The sequence below is a fragment of the Ursus arctos genome, unplaced genomic scaffold (genome assembly GCF_023065955.2).
Source record: "Ursus arctos isolate Adak ecotype North America unplaced genomic scaffold, UrsArc2.0 scaffold_24, whole genome shotgun sequence".
Classification (NCBI taxonomy): Eukaryota; Metazoa; Chordata; class Mammalia; order Carnivora; family Ursidae; genus Ursus; species Ursus arctos.
The window spans coordinates 44,165,252-44,185,949 of record NW_026622919.1 but is presented as its reverse complement, the minus strand read 5'-3'; the positions used below and the strand labels follow the sequence as shown (position 1 = coordinate 44,185,949).

Here is a 20,698-nt window from a genome sequence, read left to right as displayed (position 1 = left end):
GGAACCGGATCATCACTCCGCTCCCTCGGCTGGTCTCTGGCAGCCTACTGCTGTCAGCTCCGCCCACGGGCGGATCCCCGGGGAATTGCGACAGCCGGGTGGTTGCAGGAATTAGGTCACGTGTGGGTAGGGAGCGGAGACCCAGGGGTCAGGCCCGTCTCTACCATCCTAAGGTTTCCCTGACCTGGAATATCTTTATTTGAGCAAACTTAAGTCTTAAATTTTCCACCCTTCTTTTTCTCCAGCAGGACACACTTCCTTGTGAATGACCGCAACACGCAGCCCTTTGCTCAACTTACGGCTTGCCATCGGGGCGGGGCGAGGAGAAAAAGCGGAAATGCAGGGCGCGAGCAGGGCTGGGTATTCTCCCACCCCCACCCAGGCCACGTGTGCGCGCGCCGTCTATAGTGGGCGGGGCCAGCCCGCTCGGGACCCCGCCCCTCCCTTCCTGAGACGCCGCGGCCCTGCGGGCGGGGGCTCCGGTCCGGGCTTTGGCTGCGGCCCCGGTGTAGTAGCGGGGGCGGCGGCCGGGGGCAGCGCGGCTCCTTCCCTTGTTGTGTGTGTCGGTGCCTCCTCGCCATCTTGTTGCAAAGCCTTTTCTTGTCGGCGGGACTCCCGGGGGCCGCGGGGCGGGAGGCATCAGAGGGGGAAAAAGAGAGGGAGGGGAAGGAGGGAGGCAGTGCCGCCTTTTGTTTTTTTGCATCAAAATTTTTAAAATTTGCAATTTATATTTTGCAAATATTTTGAGAAACATTAATTTTTTCTCTCCGTGCTCTCCTGTTCTTCCCTGCGGAGTGCGCTGCGCCGCCCAGCCCTGTCGCCCCCCGGAGGTGATCCCTCCCTCCTGCCTGCCCGCCAGCCTGACCTGTGCCCGGCTCGCGGGCCGCAGTCTCGGCCCCGGCGCGCCCCCGGCAGCTCTCGGCGCGATGAGCATAGAGACGCTACTGGAGGCGGCCCGCTTCCTGGAATGGCAAGCGCAGCAACAACAGAGAGCACGTGGTGAGCGGCCGGGCTGGGCCCCTGGGGCACCGGGGAAGGGGAGACGAGCGACCCTGGCCCCTGAACCCACGCGAAACCGCGGGCAGGACCCCTTCCCGGGCGGCCGGCGAAGCCGGGCAGCGCAAGGTTCCGCACAAGAGCCGCCGCCCGGGGAGAAGTGTTGGGGGCAGTAAAATTAATTAATGAATTCATTAACGTGCAGTGAGGGACCCGGCTCCTGTGGGCGCCACCTCAGCCGCCTGCCACCCCGTGTGCACCTTTTGTGGGGGCTCCTTTCGCGTGGGCCAGCGGTGCCCTCGGCAGCGCTGAGGATGTGTGAGCCGGTGGGGGGGTGGGGTGCGGAATGGTGTTGCGTGGGGGTGGCAGACCCGCGTGTGCGTGCGTGTGTGCACGGGGGATGTGTGATGTGAGCCTCGAGAGCGGATGAACGGACGTGTACACGGGCGAGTGTATAGTGCACACGAGTGGGCGTGTGTGTAACGGAATGGGGGGTGGGAATTACTCTACGCCGAGCAGCTCCCCGGCTTCCCTGGCCCTGTGGGGAGGGTGCGGGGGGCGCTCCCGGCCGATCTACGCGCCGCTTGGGGCGGAGGCGGCCTTTGCAGAATGAAATGACATCGCGTGTCTTATGATCCTGGCCAGCCCCGCCTGACCCCGCCTCTCAGAGCTGGGCTGGGTCGCGCTTCAGGGGTTTGGGTGAGAGCTGGGCTGATCGGGTGTCTGCGAAACGGCCCGCAGGTCGCTGGGGGCAGTCCCCGGGCCCCCCTTGCTGCGCCCCACTTTAGCCGGTGTGGAATGTGGCGTGTCTGCGCGTTCCAAACCCGCTCTCGGCTGGAATGTTGCGTGTGCCTGCGTTCCAAGCCCGTTGGTTACACCGGGTGGTGACGTGGACGGGCCCCGCCTCCGACCACGTGCACGGGGGACACTCCCGCTGGGGACCGGGCGGTCCAGCCCCTCCCAGCTGCCTCGCGCTCGGTCGGGGGCGGGGCCTGGGCGGGGCTGGCGAGTGGCCTTGCGCCGGGTTGGGCCCTGGCTCCGGCCGCCGGGCACCTCCCAGGGAGAGCCTGTGGGCTGGAAGGAGGAGCCGCGGAGCTCACCTGTCCGTTCTCGCCCCAACCTCCTGTTTTTGATTCTGGGGCGAGGGAAACCCTCTGAATTGCAGGGCGACAGGACATTTAGAGCGCACATATTCCCACTGACGTTTTGGGGAACGTTCTCACCAGGACCTCCTGGCAGTACCCCTAGCCACATTGTGGAATAAGCCAGGCTGAGAAGGGGCAAACTTTGGCGTTCCCTCGACAGGAAACAAGGATTTCAGATGCTTCCCATCCCGCCCGCCCTGTCGGTGGTCCCCAGCTTCAGGGTGCTGCAGGAATAGGGGTTAGAAGAAAAGACCTCTGTTTCCCGGACCATTGCGAGGGCCTCGGCCCTGGATCGGTGTGTGTGCAGTATCCGGGGACTTATGTCCCCTCCAGCCTCCCCTCCCCCTCCAGCCTTCCCTCCCCAGCCCTTCTGCCGGGTTCGTTGTGGTGGAGAGAGTGCTTCGCCCTCCTTTCCTTTCTCTCTGCCTATTGTTGCTTCAGTGATGAGTCATGCAGGAGGTAGTAGTGTGTGTTGTGTGCGCGCGCGCCCTGCAGCTTTTGCCGCGGCCGCGGCGGCGGCGGGGGTGGGGTGGGGGGAGCGGCAGCGGGCCAGGGGCGGGGGAGCGGCGGGTCCGCCCGGCCTAGTCGGTCGACCGGCCTCTCAAGGTCAGGAGTCACTCGAGATCTTTGAGACTGAGATGCTTGCGTTTTGCGGAATTGATGGGCCGGGACATCAGCCTGCGTGCCCCTTCCCATTACCTTTGGGGTCCCGAGCAGGGTCACAGGGCTGGTGGTGACCGAGAATGTCCTGTTTGCGGGCGCAGCGCAAAGGGGGCGAGGGGAGGGGGGTGCGTGCACAAGAATTGGAGACTTGAGTCACCTGCTGCCATCATCAACAGTGCAGTTCAGGAGTACCTATTGTGTCCTTGCTGTGTATCAGGCACGGTGCTGGAAGTGAACAGGGTTGACCCTGCTTTTTCCCAACCGGAACACTCACTTCACTTTCACTTTGCCCTCAGGCTGATTGGTCTTATGGGGAGGGAGGGGAGAAGACCCTTTCTCCCCCACCCTTTCCAAAATATCAAGTCCGCAGCAGTCAGTAAGAAGGACAGGGGAATGTGAAGGAGCCTGGGAATGGTTCTCTCCTAAGTTGCAGAGCCCTGCCCCTCCCACAGGTGGTGAGAACTGGGGGCAGGGAGCTGAGTAGAGGCCCAGTTTAACTGACCAGTCACAGCTCCTTCTTGGTGGGGCCAGAGGTCTTAGGGGATGGATGGTGCAAAGCCAGATCCGCTCCAGAAGCTCACGTGCAGATGGCTGCACTTAGCCGCACCGCTTTCATCTCAGATTTATTTTGCCCCCTCCTTGAGGTTCTGACCTCTGACTTGGGGTGGGGACAATGGGAGAGAAGGGGTTGTGTGTGGACCTGCCAACTAGAACTGCCTTCCTGGGTATGCACCTGAGGAGCAGCTCTGAACACGGATCCTATTGTCCACAACCCCTTTCAATTTCAAGGGTGGGTTTCCTGACCTAGACCAACCATATTGCTCCCATGATGCACCTGAGGATGTGTGTGCACATGTATGTGAGAGGGAAGAAGTGGTCAGCGGGAGGGCTTGGTCATTTCCAGCATTCATGAAGGTGGTTCATATGGGACCCTCTTCTACCTGACCGAGTCATATCCTGGGGGCTGCCTTAGGCACCAAGTTCCCTCTTAGCCTGCAGAAGGGCAGAACTCCCCCTGACCACTGGGGGCTACCGAATATAGACTCCTCAGGCCCCAGGCCTGTGCCTGCTGTGGCCCCTGAATCACTCCAGACGTGTCATGCTAAATTCTCTGGGGCCAGCCTCGTGTGTATGTTTGGGAGTGGGAGAGGGAGTGCACCCCTGGGTGCCACAGAGAGTTCTTTTACAGAGCCTGGATCTGTTCTGTTCCTGAGGGAGTCCCCTGAGTGACTGCCAGTTTGCTCCGCAGGGCATAGGAGGAGGGTCAGTACCGGGTGAGGAGGAGGCAGGGAGCTTTGGTGGGCTGGGTCTGGCCTGGGACACCCCTCTTCACCACCAGTCAAGATTTTTCATGCTGATCCAGGTGTGATACAGCCTGGCCATTCACCTGGGTGCTTCCTGGCACCTGTGAGGCATACCTGCCTGACCTTGGAAGAGAGAGGGTAGGTGAGAAGGAGGTTGCCATCTCCTGGATGAGCTGTGGAGTTGCTTTAAAATATGGGGAATAGGAGGTTTACTTTGAGTCTGGGTTACCAGGGCACCTGTTCTTGGGGCTTGGTACCCTCTCTGTCCCACCCTGCTAATGGGAGAGTGGAACCCTGTCCCGAAGCCAATGAAAGTTTGAGTCCTGGCTCAAAGGAATGAAGGTGGGCTGTGTTGGACCCTGGAGCTCAGGGGAAGGGGATGGGCTGGGGGGAGGTGGGGAGCAGTGTTCGGGATGGACTGGGTAGCTGATAGGTGGAACTCGCAGACTTCTCTGCCAGTGTGGTCTCTGGGAAGCCGGAGTGCAGACAGCTGGTTTTCTCTGGGGCTGTAACATAAGCCAGTGCTCCTGGGAAGGCCAGGGAGAGCGCTCCCCTCATTGGAGCAGGCCTGGCAGCTCCCCTTCCTGAAGGGCAGGGGAGCCACGGAAGAGGCCTGTGCTGCTGGGAAACCGCGAGCGCTTCCCCTCACATAACACTGCTCTACTTCCTCCTTTGGCCTCTTCTCCCCTGCAGGAGGGAGGAGCTTGGAGCAGGCCTGGCTCACGCTCACTTTGTTGGTTGGCCTAAGGGCCCTGAGCCCCAAAGACCAGTGGGGGGTTGATGCCCTTCTCTGTAGGGGGCTCTTAGCCCACCTGGTCCTCCAGCCCCACCCCTTGTGGGGTGGTATGTTTGGGGCGTGTCTGCCAGCTACTGCTGTCAGCTCAGTTAGTCAGCAGTGTGGCCCATCCCAGACAGCAGGAGGGCTGGTTGACCAGCCTGCTCTCTGGCCTGGGGGCTACAGCTGCTCCCCAGGGCCCCTGCCCAGCCCTGTAGCCAGGGAACCGGAATGGTGGGGCCTGGAGAGCGCGGGCAGGGTGGAGATGGAGAGGTGCTTCTGGCTCAGGAAGGGCCCTCCCCTTCCCCTGGTCGCAGCCAGCCCCAGAGCAGGCCTCTCCTTACAGTAGGGCTTTCGCAGAGATGCTGAATGGACAGGTGCAAGGCTGCCTTCTTTCCTTTCTGCCTGCCTCTTACAGCTTTCTGGCTGTGCTGCTGGTGGTGGGGACGGAGGGTGGGGAGAAGATTTGGGATCAATGAGTTTTAGCACCACAAAGGGCAGAGAAGGACTGAATGTGTTTTGTGTGGTCCCTGAGGACCAGACACTGGGACCTGGCCTGGGACTCCTGGGCCTGATGTCCTCATGTGTAAACTAAAGGTGGTGTCCTTGCCCTGCCTGTGGCACGGACTCTCATGAGGATCCAGGGTGTGTGTGGGTGTGTGTGTACAGACGCCTAGTGAGCATGTGCTAACACAGCAGGTATGGGCATCCGCCGGGTGTCAGGATTCCTGGCTGGGTCTGGTTTCAGTTTTACATGTGACTTGCTCTGTGACCCTCAACAAGTCACTTTGCCTCTCTGAGCTCATTTATTTCATCTTGAAATGAAGATGCTGCCTGCCCTCTGGAAGGTACTTGGTAAATACTGTTGAAGGCCTTCCCCAGAAGCTATGATCTGTCTACCCCTCCTCCATTCTCCTCTGGTGGTGTGTGAGGTCTTTCGCTGACTGACCTCTGCCCACCTCAGCCTTGTTGTTCCTGAACTCCCTGCACCAGCCTAACCCCTCAACCTTCAAGTTGCCAGGCCTCCGGCATCCTCTCTGACAGCTCCTGCTCTTTCTACAGCCCCTCTCCTCTCCCAGCCTGGACCATTCTCCTCCGTTACTTGTCCTCCCCCTCATCCCCTAGGCCTTGGATCCCCCAAAGGTGGAGACCAGGTGTGTTTTAATTGTTCGCTGCTGTGCCCCCGGCGCTTAGTCCCAGCGCCTGGCCGGGTGTGGATGGATATTTGTGGTTCCTCGGGCTGAGCAAGCTTGTCACTGAGCACTGACCGGAACAGGGTCGGAGGGCGCATTACGGTTGGAGACTTCAGAAGCTGGAGCCCAGGACTGTTGGCCCACTGAGAACCCCCTTGTGTTCTCTCTGCGTAGAGGAGCAGGAGCGGCTTCGCTTGGAGCGGGAGAGGGAGCAGGAGCAGAAGAAGGCCAGCAGCCTGGCCAGGCTGGCCCGTGCCCTGCCTGTGGAGGAACCCCGCACTGAAGCGCCACCCCTACCTCTGTCCCCACCGGCACCCCCACCGGCACCCCCACCCCCACTTGCCACCCCCACCCCGCTGACTGTCATTCCTATTCCAGTAGTGACCAACTCTGCTCAGCCTCTGCCCCCGCCCCCACCACTGCCTCCTGCAGCCCAGCCTTTGCCTCTGGCGCCTCGCCAGCCAGCCCTGGTTAGCACCCCCGGACTCAGCATTAAGGAGTCTGCTCCCTTGCCCACCAGGCCACAGGTGCCCAACCCTGCTCCCCTGCTGCCAGACTCCAAGACCACCCTTCCGCCCACTGGCAGCCCCAAGCCTTTGCAGCCCCTCCCCACACCCATCCTGACCATAGCACCTCACCCTGGAGTTCAGCCCCAGCTGGCCCCCCAGCAGCCACCTCCACCCACTCTTGGGACCCTGAAGTTGGCACCAGCTGAAGAAGTCAAATCCAGCGAACAGAAGAAGAGGCCTGGGGGGTGAGTGAGGTGTGGCAGAGTCTGGGCTGGTGGGACAGAGAACTGCCCACATTCTGGGCTGTGTGTGCAAGAGAAAGCCCCTCCTAAGCTCATCCTTCAAAGCCCTGTCCTACCTCCCCAACTGGGAAGCATCCTACAATGTCTGGACAGTTCTCACTGTGCCTGTGCCCACCCCCACCCAGGGAGTGGGGAATGGCCATTGCCCTCTGTTGTTGTCAGGCTTCTGTGTTCTCTGACCCCCTCAAGGATGGGCCGATGGCATTTCCAGGCCTTTGGACAGAGTATTGGATTGGGGATCTCTTGGGTGAGGGCTGGGGTCAACTGGCTATTTCTGTGAGCCCCAGGAGGCCTTCTGCCTCCTCAGAGGTGGGCAAGGGCAGGATGGCGAGTTAAAGAGGATTGTGAATTATGAGCATACATGTGCCCTCCAGGGGATATACGCGCCTCCGCACAGGGTGAACATCTCCCAATGCTGCTTTGTATAGAGAATCTGGGGAGCAAACCGCCTGTGGCATTTGGGGAGTGGGGGCAAGGGGCAGGAAGGCTACGTGATTGGGCCCTCCCCCTGAACCTCCTTCCTGTCTGTCTGGGTTTCAGGATCGGAACCAGAGAAGTCCACAACAAATTGGAGAAGAACAGGTGTGTGTGCGTGCGTGTGTGTCTCTGGGCCCGCCCCGCCCCCTACCGGGACCGGTCCCACCCTTGATCCCCCAAGCTCTCCTGGGGCCTTCCCCCCGCCCCCCAGGCGCTGGCTAACCAGCGCCACTCCCTCTCCCCAGGAGGGCCCATCTGAAGGAATGCTTTGAGACACTGAAGCGCAACATCCCCAACGTGGACGACAAGAAGACGTCGAATCTGAGTGTGCTGCGGACGGCGCTGCGGTACATCCAGGTATGGGGGAGGGAAGCACCGCCGAGAGGAGGGCGGGCCTTGGCCGCAGCGCCAGCTTCTTCCCCTCTCCCGCCCTCCCTCTTCGCCTCTCCGCGGCCCCGCCCCGCCCCGCCCCGCCCCGCCCCGCCCTGCCCTCGCTCCCTCTCCGGCTCCCCCGCCCGCCTCCACGCGGGCGCTGAGCACATGGCCCGGCTGACGTCAGCGGGGCTCCCCGCCCGCGAGGGGGCGGGGGGACGGGCGCGCGTGCGCGGGGGAGGGCGGCCGTGGCGTTCCCCTCTCCCCCTTCCCCCACCGGGCCGCCCTGCGGAGCCCCGCCATCTGCACCGCCCGCGCAGCTCGGTTTTCAGACCGGGTGCCCGGGTCTGCGTTACCCCCTGAGGCTGTTAGTGCCCCCGCGGGTGAGAAGGGCGTGGAGTGGCCCCGGCGCCTCCACCTCTCCCGCAGTGCCTGGGCGGGAACCCGGACTCGACCCGAGAGTCTGTCGCTCTCGGTGGGGTGGGGACTCCCCCGGGTGTGGCTCCTTGGAGACGGCGCGCCGGTGAGCCCCCCCCCCCCATCCCAGAATGATTAAGATCCTTCCAGTGAGAGCATTGAGGTACCACGACTCGAGTTTGGGTGTTAAACCTGGAGGCTGGGGAAACATGGTGGTCTGGGTGACCAGAACAGTGCTGGGGTCACCGAACCTTTAAAAATTAAGCTTTTCTCCTGCCTGGGTTTTTTAAAGCCCCTTTTCAAGGGGCCCTCCTGGCCGTGTGTTCCTCCCCCCTTTGGGCACTGGCTTCCCTACGCAGTACGGGGTGGGGGGCACCCGCCAGATAAGACAGTTGCCATGACGGCCCCGTGTTTCGGTTTCCCTGGAAACCGGCCGAGGCTTCCGCGTGCCGGGAATGAGGCTGTGGGGGTGGGGCGGGCGGCCACGCTCGGCTGCCGCGGAGACGGAGTCGGAACCGAGCCGTTGGGGAGTGGGAGGGACTTAGCGCTCCCTGCCCGCGCGGGGTGGGGGCGGAGGAAGCTTGGGGTCTCCCTGTCGGCGCGCTGGGGCACTTGGGGGGGGGGGCGGCCGGGCAGCGTCAAGGTCCCCGTGGGCGCGTGGGGGGGGCAGTGAGGATCCGACCGAGGTGTGGGCCAGAGGCGTGGCCCCACCCCTCCCCCGGCCAAGACTACGGGGTCACAGCCCTGAGGTAACCGGAGCCTGACTCGTTCGGGGGGCGGAGGCGCTGCTACGCGACTGCTCCCAGCCGGCGGCTCCCTCCCTGCATCCTGCGAGCGCGCGCCCTTCCGCCCGCCCTGCGGGCGAGGGGGAGTGGCTGGCTTGTCTCCCGGCGGCTTCCCGGCACCCGGGAGGGGCGGGGCCGGGCTCGGGGATTGGCGGGGCCGGGTTGGGGGCGGGGCTTCCCCGCGCCGCGCGGTAGGGTGCCGCGGGCAGGGAGTGACGCTGCAAAGCCGGGTCCGCGTGGGTGCGCGCGTGCTCCGAGAGGGGCGGGGCCTTGCTTGCGGCCTGTCTGGCCTCGGAGGAGGAGGGGCCCGAGGGGTGGGGATTGGAGGGTCCCCAGGAGGCTTAGTTCTGACGTGTTTTTGTAGAACTTGGTCTTGAGAATATTGTTTTTTCAGTCATTCACAGTTACACGGCCGAGGAGCAAATCCTTGTCCAAATGCTGTAACGTTTTCTGTGACGTTTACTGCCATTTTGCTAAATAGGAAAAAAATAGTATCTTCATCATGAGGGTGTTAGGATTCTTTCTCTATAAATACCAATTTAACAGCAATTACTGAGACATTGAAAGGATGAAGTAGCACATTCCACTTTATAGACACATACTTAGGGGGTCCTTGTTTGCATGACATCTGGATTTGAAAATAAATTAGAAATAGAGACTCAGTAGAACCAGCAGCCATGGGCCTGCCTGGGCTGAGTAGGCAGCGAGGTGTACCCAGGCTCTTCCTAAGAGATATTTGTCCTGGGGCTGGCAATGGAAGCAGAAATAGGAAACTTACAAGGCTTTCTAATTCCTTAACCTCACTCATTTGTTTATTCATTTAGGTACTTTGGACAGCTCTGTGTCTGATGCTGAGTAAAGCAGGGAGCAAGGAAAAAAATGCGGCACTCCGTCTTCATAGGGTTAGTCTTGGTGGCAGGTTATAAACAAAGGACTGTGCCTTGAGGACATAATAGGGACAGGGATCACAGACTCTGTTCTAGGGAGTGAGGGACGTTGTTGCTGAGGAAGGGGCATTCCAGCTGAGACCTGAAGGTTTCAGGGTGACCTACGCAAAGCAGAGGGCGGAAGGCTCAGCGCAGGCCAAAATTTCTCCAGCGGGGGGAGCAGGATGCAGTTTTGGAAGTTAAAGGTGGTCATGAGGGTTGCCGTGTAGTTGCCGTGTAGAGATGGGGGGCGGCAGGGCACTAGATGGGAGTCGAAAGGGAGTAGGAGAGAAACCACGTTAGCAGTGTAGACTGAAGGCTTTGGGTGTGTGCTGAGGTGGGAAGGCTGTAGCCCCCAGGCAGACTCAGAGTGGCTTGGAGGTGCTAAAGGATTTGAAGAAAGCCACACTGAAGTGCACAAAAACAGGAAGAGGACGAGGCAGGTACCAAACTGTGCATCCAGGGAGTCTTAGGGAGTGTGTTTAAAGTGAAGCAATGTGGACAAAAGCTAGACCCTGGGGAAACTTTCCAGGGGCCTCTAGGCCTGTGGAGAGCTGGGCTAGTTAAGAAAAAGAGGGCTTGACCTCTGAGTTTCTCCCGGAGCCAGAAATCTACTCTCCCTACTGGTGGGTAGAGTTCAGGACGGCCACTCCAGCCCCCTGCAGCCAGGTTCAAGTGAGAGCTGACTCACCACAGGCCCCATCATTGCTATGGCCTCATCTGATGTCATGTCCAGCACTGGCCTCTCAGGGTAGAGCCAGGTGAGAAGCCAGATGTGTGTGTGTGTGTGTGTGTGTGTGTGTGTGTGCGCGCGTGCGCGCACACGTGCCTGTGTGTAAGAGAGGGATCTTTCTGGCAGAGCTGTGGAGAGAAGCAGGTTAAATCTCAAAAGCCAGGATGTAGAGGGGGTTGTGTATGGCCTAGGACTACCAGCAGAATTGTAAAGCTGCCAGGTTTCAGGCCAGAACAAAGTTACGGTTGTGTCTGGGTTATGTGTTGCAGCCACTAATGGTTTGAGGCATTTCTACTGGTGAGGTCAGAAGTACAAGGAGTTTGGGGCTATAGGAGGGAGTGGGTGAAGTTGGGGATATTGCCATACCAAGGAGGGGCAAGTGAACAGTCAGGCTGCTGTGAAACTGCTCGTAGTAAATAGAATCAGGGGAAACTCGGGCTAATGGGTGACTGACTCTCCTGTGATAAAGGAGAGGGACAAGATAGAGGTGGGAATCCACATGCTCACATACTCACAGATCCTCCCCTGGGGCTAAGATATGCATAGTTCTGTCCTGGCTGCTGGTAGGGTCAAGGAAAAAAAACTAAGTATGGAATGGTCTTTGTCTTTACTCACAGCGTTGGACAGGGACAGTGTGTAATGAGGTGGAAAGACAAGACATGAAGTTTTTAGGGAGTCGTCTGAGCCAGTGTCTGATTTAAGTACTGGTAGTCTTCTTAAGTGCGCGAGTGTGGGCTGCCGCATCAGGAAGGGCGCAGGGGCCTGGGATGGGGAAGGGTGGTGGGGGCCCCGGTGTGGGCTTGGAGTACAAGCAGATAAGATGCAGAAGGGCAGGAAAGGAGGATCTGTGTGAGACCGGGTTCAGCGGGGAAAGCCAAGGCGAGCTGGATAGTTCAGTGTGTGCAGGGTCAGTGGTTCTGCACCTGCCGTGACCAGCAAGCCTTGGAAGCCCGGAGCTCAGGAGCAGCGCGGGTTCAGGGGCTTCAGGATGCCGCAGGGCAAGTGTCCGTGTTGGGTGGCCTCAGTGCTCATGACGTGCCTGGGCCAAGGAGAGGCTGGCAGCAGGGAGGCCTGCAGGACTTGGAGGAGTCCGTTTAATGAAGCATCAGTCAGAAGGTCGTGGAAGACGGGAGCTGGGGCAGAGGACACAGGCGGGCCTTTTGGAGCTGCAAGTGAGTCTTGTGAGAGGGGGAACTGGAGACACTGCCGAGAGGGGAGGCATGGCGTGCAGCGCCTGTGCGAGGGGTCCCAGCTGCCCGGGGCCTGCGGGACTGAGGCAGGATCGGCTCTGTGGCCAAGGGAGCGCCCTGCTGGTTCTCTTAGTGAGGTGGGTGGTCTCGGTGTCGTGAGACGGGCCCAGCCTGGAACGTGTGGTGAAGGACGGAAGTGTCTCCGGTGGCGCTCGGTGTCAGAGGTGCTGTGGAGCCCTTTCTCATTGATCAGTGCGACTCAGCTACAGGTGTGGGAGGAGGGCGCCCGTTCCAGGGCTTGGGGACCCGGCAGCGGCCTGGGCAGTCTGGAGGGCGGCAGGCAGAGTGAAACCGGCCTTGTCGAGAGGCAGCCCAGGGCGGAGCGGAGGGTGCGGAGCCAGCAGCCTGGCATGAACCAGATGGAGGTGGGTAGAGAAGAAATGCAGGGGGTTGGGGGAATCGTGCCACAAAGTCTAAGGAGCATCCTCAGGGACTGAAGTGGAGGAGACTGGGGAATGAGGCTGTGGAGAGAAGGGCAGGATCTTTTGGGGTTCTTTGGGCAATGAGTTCCGAGGAGGGTAGCTTGTGGCATGGCGACTGACAGCGTGGTGTGAGTGATGCCCAGGGCCTCGAGCAGCACCGGAAGTCTGTCTCCCCTTCTGTCCTCTGCAGGATGGAGGGAAGAGGCTGTGGGGAGGGTGGATGGGGCCGGAGGCCGGGAAGCTCCTCGGACAACGTTGATGTGGGTGGAGGCTGGGGCGGGCGTCGATCCTGGGAGGCTGCTGAGCTGCGGCTGCGCTTTCTGTCGGCGGCGCCTGCTGGAGAGCCCGCTGTCCGTAGGACACTGGGCCTCACCGGCTCGGCCACGGACCGGGGCGGGTGTGGTCTGCAGCAGCCCTCTCACTGTGGACCTGCCCCTGGGGGCTGAGTGACCTGGAGACCGGGGTGGCCGTGGGGACAGGGGTGCAGTACTGGGGGCCCTATAGCTCCTGCTCAGGGTACCCTGCGGGCCCTTGCCTCGCTCTCCAGTCTCTGAAGAGGAAGGAGAAGGAATATGAGCATGAGATGGAGCGTCTGGCGCGGGAGAAGATCGCCACACAGCAGCGGCTGACGGAGCTCAAGCATGAGCTGAGCCAGTGGATGGACGTGCTGGAGATCGACCGTGTGCTCCGGCAGACTGGCCAGCCCGAGGACGACCAGGCCTCCACCTCCACAGCCTCTGGTGAGCCCCACCTGCCCCTCCCTGACCAGGCCCTCACCCCCCAGCTCCAGGTCCCCAGGCCCCAGGGGCATTTACTACTCCAACCTCTTGTTTCCCAAGCCCTTCTGACCTGTCCCTGTCCCCATGTCCCCCCCACAGAGGGTGAGGACAACATAGACGAGGATATGGAGGAGGACCAGGCCGGTCTGGGCCCACCTAAACTGAGCCATCGCCCCCACCCGGAGCTGCCGAAGCCACCGCCCAGCAGCGCCCCTGCACCTCCGCCTCCCCATCCCCACCCCCACTCCCAGCCCGTGGCCCTGTCTCCTGTCCACCTGCCTGGGCAGCAGCCGCCACCACAGCAGAAGACGCCTCTGCCAGCCCCTCCTCCCCCACCGGCTGCCCCTGCCCAGACGCTGGTGCCCGCTCCGGCCCATCTGGTGGCTGCTGCTGGCGGAGGCTCCACGGTCATCGCCCACACGGCCACCACCCACGCCTCAGTCATTCAGACTGTGAACCACGTTCTCCAGGGGCCGGGCGGCAAGCACATCGCCCACATCGCCCCCTCGGCCCCCAGCCCCGCTGTGCAGCTGGCACCTGCCACACCCCCCATCGGCCACATCACGGTGCACCCTGCCACCCTCAACCACGTGGCCCACCTCGGCTCCCAGCTGCCCCTGTATCCACAGCCCGTGGCGGTGAGCCAGCCCGTGGCGGTGAGCCACATTGCCCACACCCTGTCACACCAGCAAGTGAATGGCACAGCCGGGCTGGGTCCCCCGGCCACTGTCATGGCGAAGCCGGCTGTGGGGGCTCAGGTGGTGCACCACCCCCAGCTGGTGGGCCAGACAGTGCTCAACCCTGTGACCATGGTCACCATGCCCTCCTTCCCAGTCAGCACGCTCAAGCTGGCTTGAGGAGGAGGCCACTCAGAGGCCCCCAGTGGGGGCAGGGAGGGGGACCTGTCCCCCGCTCTCCCACCCACCAGCTCCACACATTCCAGCCAGGCCAAGGCCCGCCCCACCCACAGCCACCCCCAGGCCTCCTAGGGGAAGGGGGTGCAGAGACTCTGAGCCAGGGGAGGGAGGGGCCACCCCAGGGAGCTGGGCACAGGGCAGGGGGTTACCCCGCTGCACCCGGACTTGATCAAGTGATGAGACGCTCTGGTGAATGTGCCACTCGTCTGGCCTGGTGCCAGCTCCAGTGCCGTTCCTGCCTCCCCACCGTGTCCCCTGCAACCCGTGCGACGTGGGTGTTGTGTTCTCCCGACTTCCCTGCCCCGCCTGCCTTCCTGTGCTGCTGCTGCTATTGCTCTAGCTGATGAGGTGCCCGGTCCTCTGTGCGGAGCCCGTCTTCTCTTCCCGGGCCTTCGGAGGGGAAAGGGCGTACGGGGCAGAACCGGAGCAGCTTGGCCCAGAAAGCTGGGTGCTGTGGGGGGCTCTTCTTTGAGTACAGGTGACAGACCCTGGGACATGGCTGCTCTGCAGTCTCATCTAGACAGGTGGGCACCCCGACTTAGGGCTCTCCGACCCAGGTGCAGTCACTGATTTGTTACCGCAGAAACTAGTTAAGGTGAGTCTCTGCCAACAGCTAAACCCATGCTGTTGCTAAGCTCCCTGAGCCCACCGCCCCACCCCCCAGTCCTTGCCGCTGGACTCCTGACCTCAGGAGGGTAGGCTGAGGGTCGGGGCTGGGGAGGAAAGGTTCGGCTGTCCTACCCCCATGCTGGCCCTCCCCACCACTGGCCTGGGTCTGGACTGAGGGGTGAGCTGCTCTGGACTCCTGTCCCCATCTCTGGGCCTGGCTTTTGGTTTCCCAAAGGCAGAGGGGATGGGGTGCTGTCAGGTTAGCTGCCCTGGTTACCTGGCCTCTGCTCAGTGCTGTACGCTCCCCTGAGGGATGGGTGTGCCTGAGGGCCTCCTGTAGCCTCGAGAAGTGAGCCGCCCTCTGGTCTGGGTTCTAGGAGCCTGAAGCCACACTGCTGAGGCCATCGGGAAGTCAAACCCAAGGGCTGGGCCAGATCCCCAGGCCCCTTCCCTGATGTCCTGGGGGAACCTGTAGCGCAGGGAGGAGGGCTGCTACTTCTGCCCCAACTCGTCTGTCTCTGGCATCATCTCTGTCTTTGCCCTGAGTATCCACTTTTCTCCAGTGGGCTCTTCTGAGTGTGCCACAGCCTTCCTCTGAGGAAGGTCCTTAGTTGGACCTAGGGCAGGGCTGAGCTCGGGGTGGGGAGAAATGAGGGGGCCTGAGTGCAGGGCCTGCTGCTTTCCCTGCTTCCGCCGACGGCTTTGGCTTCTCTTTTTATGTGGGTATTTATTACAAGTGGCCTTGTGTCAGACACACACTCAGTGGTACACACATGCACACTTGGCTCCCTACCAGTGTCCCTAGGTGTGAAGTTCGCTTTGACAGGCAGGGGACAGCGGGAGCGACCTGCAGGAGACTGAGGAGGCTGGCAAAGGTCTTGAGCAGATGTGGACACCTAAGAACTCCCTTTCAGTTCTTTCCTAGTCCTGGAGACCTCCTAGGGGCCTGTTCTCCTTTGTCTTGCCTGGGATGGGGAAAGGGAAGTCCTCTGGTCGTCCTAGAGGCCCCCAAGAGGGAGCCTCCCACCCACCCCAGCATGGCACTCCCACCCCACAAGCTTGCTGCCTTCCTGCCCCTGCAGCCGCCACCGGCCACCCTGGTTCTTGGAGAAACCAGTTTCTGCTCTCCTGAGTGATGATAACAGCAGAGGGAGCTGGACGGGCGTGGTGCCCGGGGAACGGTCAGAGAAGCATTGGGGAACCTGCCCTCCTTTCAAGCTCTGTTCACCTCCCTGCGTTCTGAGGCCATTCCAGAGTTGAGAGTGTGTCAGCCAGTGGCCTCTCGGGCCCGCACAGATACCTCATCCGCCCGCTCACCGCCCTGCCCCTCCACACCCCTAGCAGTGGGGGCCTTTGAATCTAGTGCCGAATGACTATGTCCAGATTGGTGACGATGGGTGTTGTTGCTGTTGTTTTTATTGTTGTTTGTGAACGCTGTGATGCTGTGTGCCCGAGAGGGCAGCCGCCGCCCAGCCCTTCCTTGGGCATCTCCCCTCTGAGAGCTGTCAGGACCACATCTGTCCTCACCCTGTGGGACCGCCTGCCCCTCCCCTTCCCTAGCCCTTCCAGCCTGGGGGACGCGTGTGTACACACACACACACACACACACACACACACACACACTTTACCTCTCATGCGTGTTTTACTTTTTGATGTTAAGAGTGGCTCACTGGCTGGGAGCCTTTACCTCGGGGAGAGGGGGAGGTTGGTTCCTTGGGGGGCCAAAGAAGGGCAGGGAGTGCCTGGAGGGGAATTAGGGGTCACCATAACCCCTGCTCTCCAGGAACAGCTTCTCCCCCATCCCAGGGTTCCATCCCCATCCCCCAAAGAGGTGGCCCTTGTTTACAGTGAGGACTCGGTCACTGTGTCTCCGTTTCCTGAAATATAAACTGTAGCGACCCCAGACTGTAGAGATTTTTATGTGTTTGGATACATCTGCTGTGTGGGAAAAAAAAAAAAAAAAAAAAAACCACCCTACAAAAACCCTAATTTTGTACATATTGTATTTTTACTATTGAACTGTACTCTAGTGGCTGTTCATGCTCCAAGACTTTAGGTATTGAGACATGAATACTATCCATGTAATGAGCACTTGCCTGGAATAAAATATAAAACCGAAATAAACCTGCACTGAAACCAGAGATGGAGCCTCCAGGCTGCAGCATGCGGGGCACTCTGTTGCAGCAGGAGGCCGAGAGCTCTCGGGGAGGACCTCCAGCAAGGAGCGTCGGGGGCCCTACTTACCCTGTTGACGTTTGAGGGGCACGGGTCCTCTGACAGCTTCGGTGCTGGTCAGTGTCAGATTTGGGACCTTCCAGTTCTGATGGCAATGTTCAATCCTAAACAAGTTCTGAGAACAGCAGTTCTGGTCTTCCTCACGCTTTCGTCATCCTTTCTACTTCCTCAAACTCTTTACAAACTCTATCTTGTTTCATCTGTTAACAGCACGGTGGAGTCCGTAAGCCAAGAACTAGCCCTGTTCTGGCAGGTGAGGAAGCAGGTTTGAGGTGGCCGAGTGACTTGTTAACGGTCACACAGCTTGGGAGCTTGGGGAGCTGCAGTCAGACTCAACTCCGGGCCAGTTCCCCAGCGTGTGCCACTCTGCCCTGGGGCCTGCAGTAGAGGTGGGGATCCTGAACTTGAGAAAGTTCCAATAGGAAAGGTGGAGGGGGATGGCCTTGGGATCAGGGCGCAGAAGGGGGAGAGACTTCCTGAGAGGGCATGTGCTGCTGAGTTTGGAAGTCAGGCCAGGTCATCTGGGAAGTCCATAAGGGAAAGGAACAAGAAGAGGAAGAAGTTGGAGGTCAGAACTCAAAGAACCGTGTTCTAAGATGGGCCTGGAAGACCCTGTCCTTTTAACTACATCCCTCCCAGCTGGGGGAAATCAGCCCTTTGGCAGGCTCAGGAGGAACTAGGCAGCCTGCCCCATCCGACGCCCTGACCACACCTTCCCCACTCCCAGCCCCAGCCAGAGGAATGGACTCAGCGTCTCTTCCTGGGAGGGGTTACCCTTAGGGAAGGATGTGGTAGCCACGAATGTCTTGGGGTCCCCTTCTCTGAGGAAGTGCTAACCTCAAGAAAGGCCAGACCCAGGGCCCCTCCTCTGCCCCACACCGCTGCCAGCACCTTCACTTGTGAGATGCTGGCTCCCTCTGCTGGTAGCGCCAGGAAGAGGCGTCCCTTGACTTCTGGGAAGGCCTAGGGTTAGGATTAGTGTCACACACTGGCACTGGGGACAAAGATGAAGACTCTGCCCCTGGCAGTGATGAGCCAGTATCATCTGAGGGCTATCGCTTGATCTTAAGGGTAGGCAGAAACTCCCCCAGCTCGGCTGGAGCCTGCCAGAGGGGGGGCCTGTGATCAGAGTAACAAAAATCCTGAGTAGGAACCCAGGTGCCTCCATTTAGTGGCTCTGTGTGAGAGAAGCTTCCAGGGTTGGAGGTGTCCCCCCCCCGGGGGGGGTTCCTACCTGCACTTCTTGCTCTTCTTAATCTTCCCATGGCATTGCCCTCAGCAGACCCATCACTATGGCTGCAGGATTCCCTCTGGTCCTAGAAGGCCAGCCAGGGGGCTAGAGAGTGCCAACACTTCTGGGTGGAGAGGGAGCAGGTGAGAGTGTGTAAAGGAACCAGGCCATTGCCAGGCTAGTTTAGCAGGGGCCTTTGGTGAACTTCCAGATGGAGTCACAGCACAGGAAATTCGGATTGTTCTAGGCAACAAGATGGGAGCGGGGTTGCCTTGAAGGGGTTATAAGGTTCCCTGGCCCCAGATCTCCCCATGTAAACCAGTTCTGTTGCTTTAGCAGCTCTGAGTTGTCCTAATGCCCAGAAAGGCTGTGTCTAGACCAGACCATATGCTGATGCTGGTGGCTGTGGCTGGAGCCCTCTACCTGGAGCCATTTATGATGAGGGCTGTAGTTCCCTGGAGGAGGGGAAGGCAGCTGGGAACCTACTATTATAGTTGGGCCCTTTTCATGCCTCAGCGGCTCTGATTCTTCCTGACACTCTCCTGGTGCCGCAGCCTGAAGCAGGGAGCTCAGAGTGCTCAGTGGGCGGGAGCCAGAGCCAGAGGGGCAGGCTTCTTCCCCACTGGCTGGAGGGCCCAGGAGGCTCCTAGAGATTCCCATTCAAGCACCAACTCATCATTGTAGCTGGTCAAGAGGGCAGGGAGGTTGGGGAAGGGGTGGCAGGAACAGGGACCCATACTTATCCAGAGGCTGGATAGGTCATTGTTCGGTCTGAGATAGGACCTCTGGGTCTGGGGTGAGGTCCCCCCACTGAGTACTTGGGGTCTGTCACACCTGCCCCTGACCAGCCCGCAGCTGAGGTCCCTCTCTCCTGGAAACTTTTGTTCTCTCTTTGCACCATCCTTGTCTTGTGGGGCTGGCCCTCTTTACAGTTCAGTTGTGGAGCTTATAGAATTTCCCCATACACAAAATCCCTCACTGTCCAGTGCCAGCCCACAAGCAGCCCCCAGAGCCTCAGGCATTGCCAAATGCTATGTTTATTGGTCTGTTAACACTGAAGAGTATAGTTTCTGAGCCAAAAAAAAACCCCATACACACTCTGCTCACAAAACCACTGAGTCACTAAGGCAGGCACACAATGGCCACCATGCTTGGTGGCAGCCAATGACTCACAGACAACAGGGGTAGGTAATGGGGCAGCTGGCCCCCAGATGGGTTGTGCAGTGCCCAGGAGAGGGGCAGGCTGGGGAGACTGTGCTGGATGCAGAAGGGCCTTTGGGCCCTTTCCCTGTTTCTCAAATGCAGTAAGTCTCCAGACCGAAGTGACTGCTGGGCAGGCCCTTGCCCGTGTGGCAGAGTGGCCTCCTGGCCCCAGGGCAAAGCCCTAGCCTCGTGTGTTTGGGGGTGGAGGGGAAGTGGGTACGGCAGAGTAAGCAGTTGGCCTAGGAGCCAGGCCCTTCCTAGCACCCCGTGAGCGAGGCTCCTCCGAGGGGGTTTCCGGGTCTCTAAGCCTCTCCGCACCCTGAGAAGCATGTGGCAGGCAGAGCGAGACTTGCTTCTCACCAGGGGCAAACAGGGGAGACCCAGGTATCCTCCCCTTCCCCCAGACCCAGGGACTCAGCAGATGCCTGAGATCGGCGATGGGCTGCCCCAGAGCTCCAGAGCCCGTCCCTGAGAGGAGGCTAAGAGGCTTTCCCCCTGAAGAATCATCCTGGGACCCCTCTTGAGAGTGAAGTGCTCCCACTGCACCCAGATCATCCGACTGGCAAAGTGTCACCTACATAGTTGTCAGGGAAGCGACTAACGCATAAAGCAGGAGCCAGGTGGTGAGAGTGAAACTGTGCAGGTGCACGTGGGCGCCCCGTGTGGGGCAGGGCAGTGCACGGGGTCACCTTGGGGGGCCAAAGGCAGTGGCAGTGCTGCTGAGGTGGGCTGCTCCCACCCAGGGCCCACATCTTCGGACTCCTGCATCTGGGATACGGGCCTGAGCTGGCAGCCGTTCTGGCTGCCCCCACTGGGGCTGGGGTGGGCACATGCACGCTGCCCGCAAAGGGACTCGCAGGAGAGAGCACGGAGTCCGTTTGCCCACATGACCCACGCCAGGTGGGGCCAGGCAGCTACAGCCCTGTTAACTCTACAGGGTTCCAGGCTGACCTAGGAGAGGCCATGGGGAGCAGTCCAGGCTGAGGCTGCAGGTGACGGGGGGCTATTCCCAGGTGTTGGAGAGGGGAGCAGAGTAAGTGTCCCCCAAGGCAGCCACTCCCTGAGGCCAACCCGGTCCCCTCCCCTCCCCTCCCTTCCCCAGCCGGAGGCACCCAGGCCCCCGGCCCGCCCTGCAGGGCCAGCACTGCCCGGAGTTGGATCCCAGGCTCACAAGCACTTTGTTAGGAACACAGGTGGGCAGGCGGGGCCGGCTGGGGGTGGGGCAGTCTCAGCTGCACCGCCCGGCTCCTCTCCCTGTGCAGCCCAGGGGCCCGGAGCCCAGGCTCTAGTCAGCCGCTGCCTCCCAGCCGCAGCCCTCACTTGTTCTCCATGAGCCTCTGCACCTTGTGGACGAGCTCCCGGGCAGTCTGCAGGACCTCCTGGGCATCGTGGTGCTCAGCCCGTTCTGGGGGAGACACACAGAACTGTGGGGCTGCTGGAGCGGGGGCGGGGGTC

The 20,698-nt window shown here is 60.6% G+C and overlaps 2 protein-coding genes across 6 annotated transcripts in view; one reads left to right on the top strand and one right to left on the bottom strand.

Moving 5' to 3' along the window:
* The first annotated feature begins 544 nt into the window (after positions 1-544).
* On the top strand, positions 545-16,713 carry MNT (MAX network transcriptional repressor). The gene is made up of 6 exons (XM_026517871.4): positions 545-999; positions 6,251-6,830; positions 7,428-7,469; positions 7,610-7,721; positions 12,817-13,009; positions 13,148-16,713. The coding sequence occupies exons 1-6, from the start codon at positions 927-929 to the stop codon at positions 13,903-13,905; spliced, it is 1,758 nt and encodes a 585-aa protein (XP_026373656.1). The 5' UTR covers positions 545-926; the 3' UTR covers positions 13,906-16,713.
* Positions 16,516-20,698, bottom strand: part of SGSM2 (small G protein signaling modulator 2) — a 36,901-nt gene continuing 32,718 nt past the window's right edge. For all 5 annotated transcript variants that reach the window (XM_057317755.1, XM_026517862.4, XM_057317754.1 and 2 more), the window contains one exon: positions 16,516-20,648. In XM_057317755.1, the coding sequence (XP_057173738.1) occupies positions 20,560-20,648 (89 nt within the window). In that variant the 3' untranslated portion in view covers positions 16,516-20,559. The remainder of the gene's footprint in view (positions 20,649-20,698) is intronic.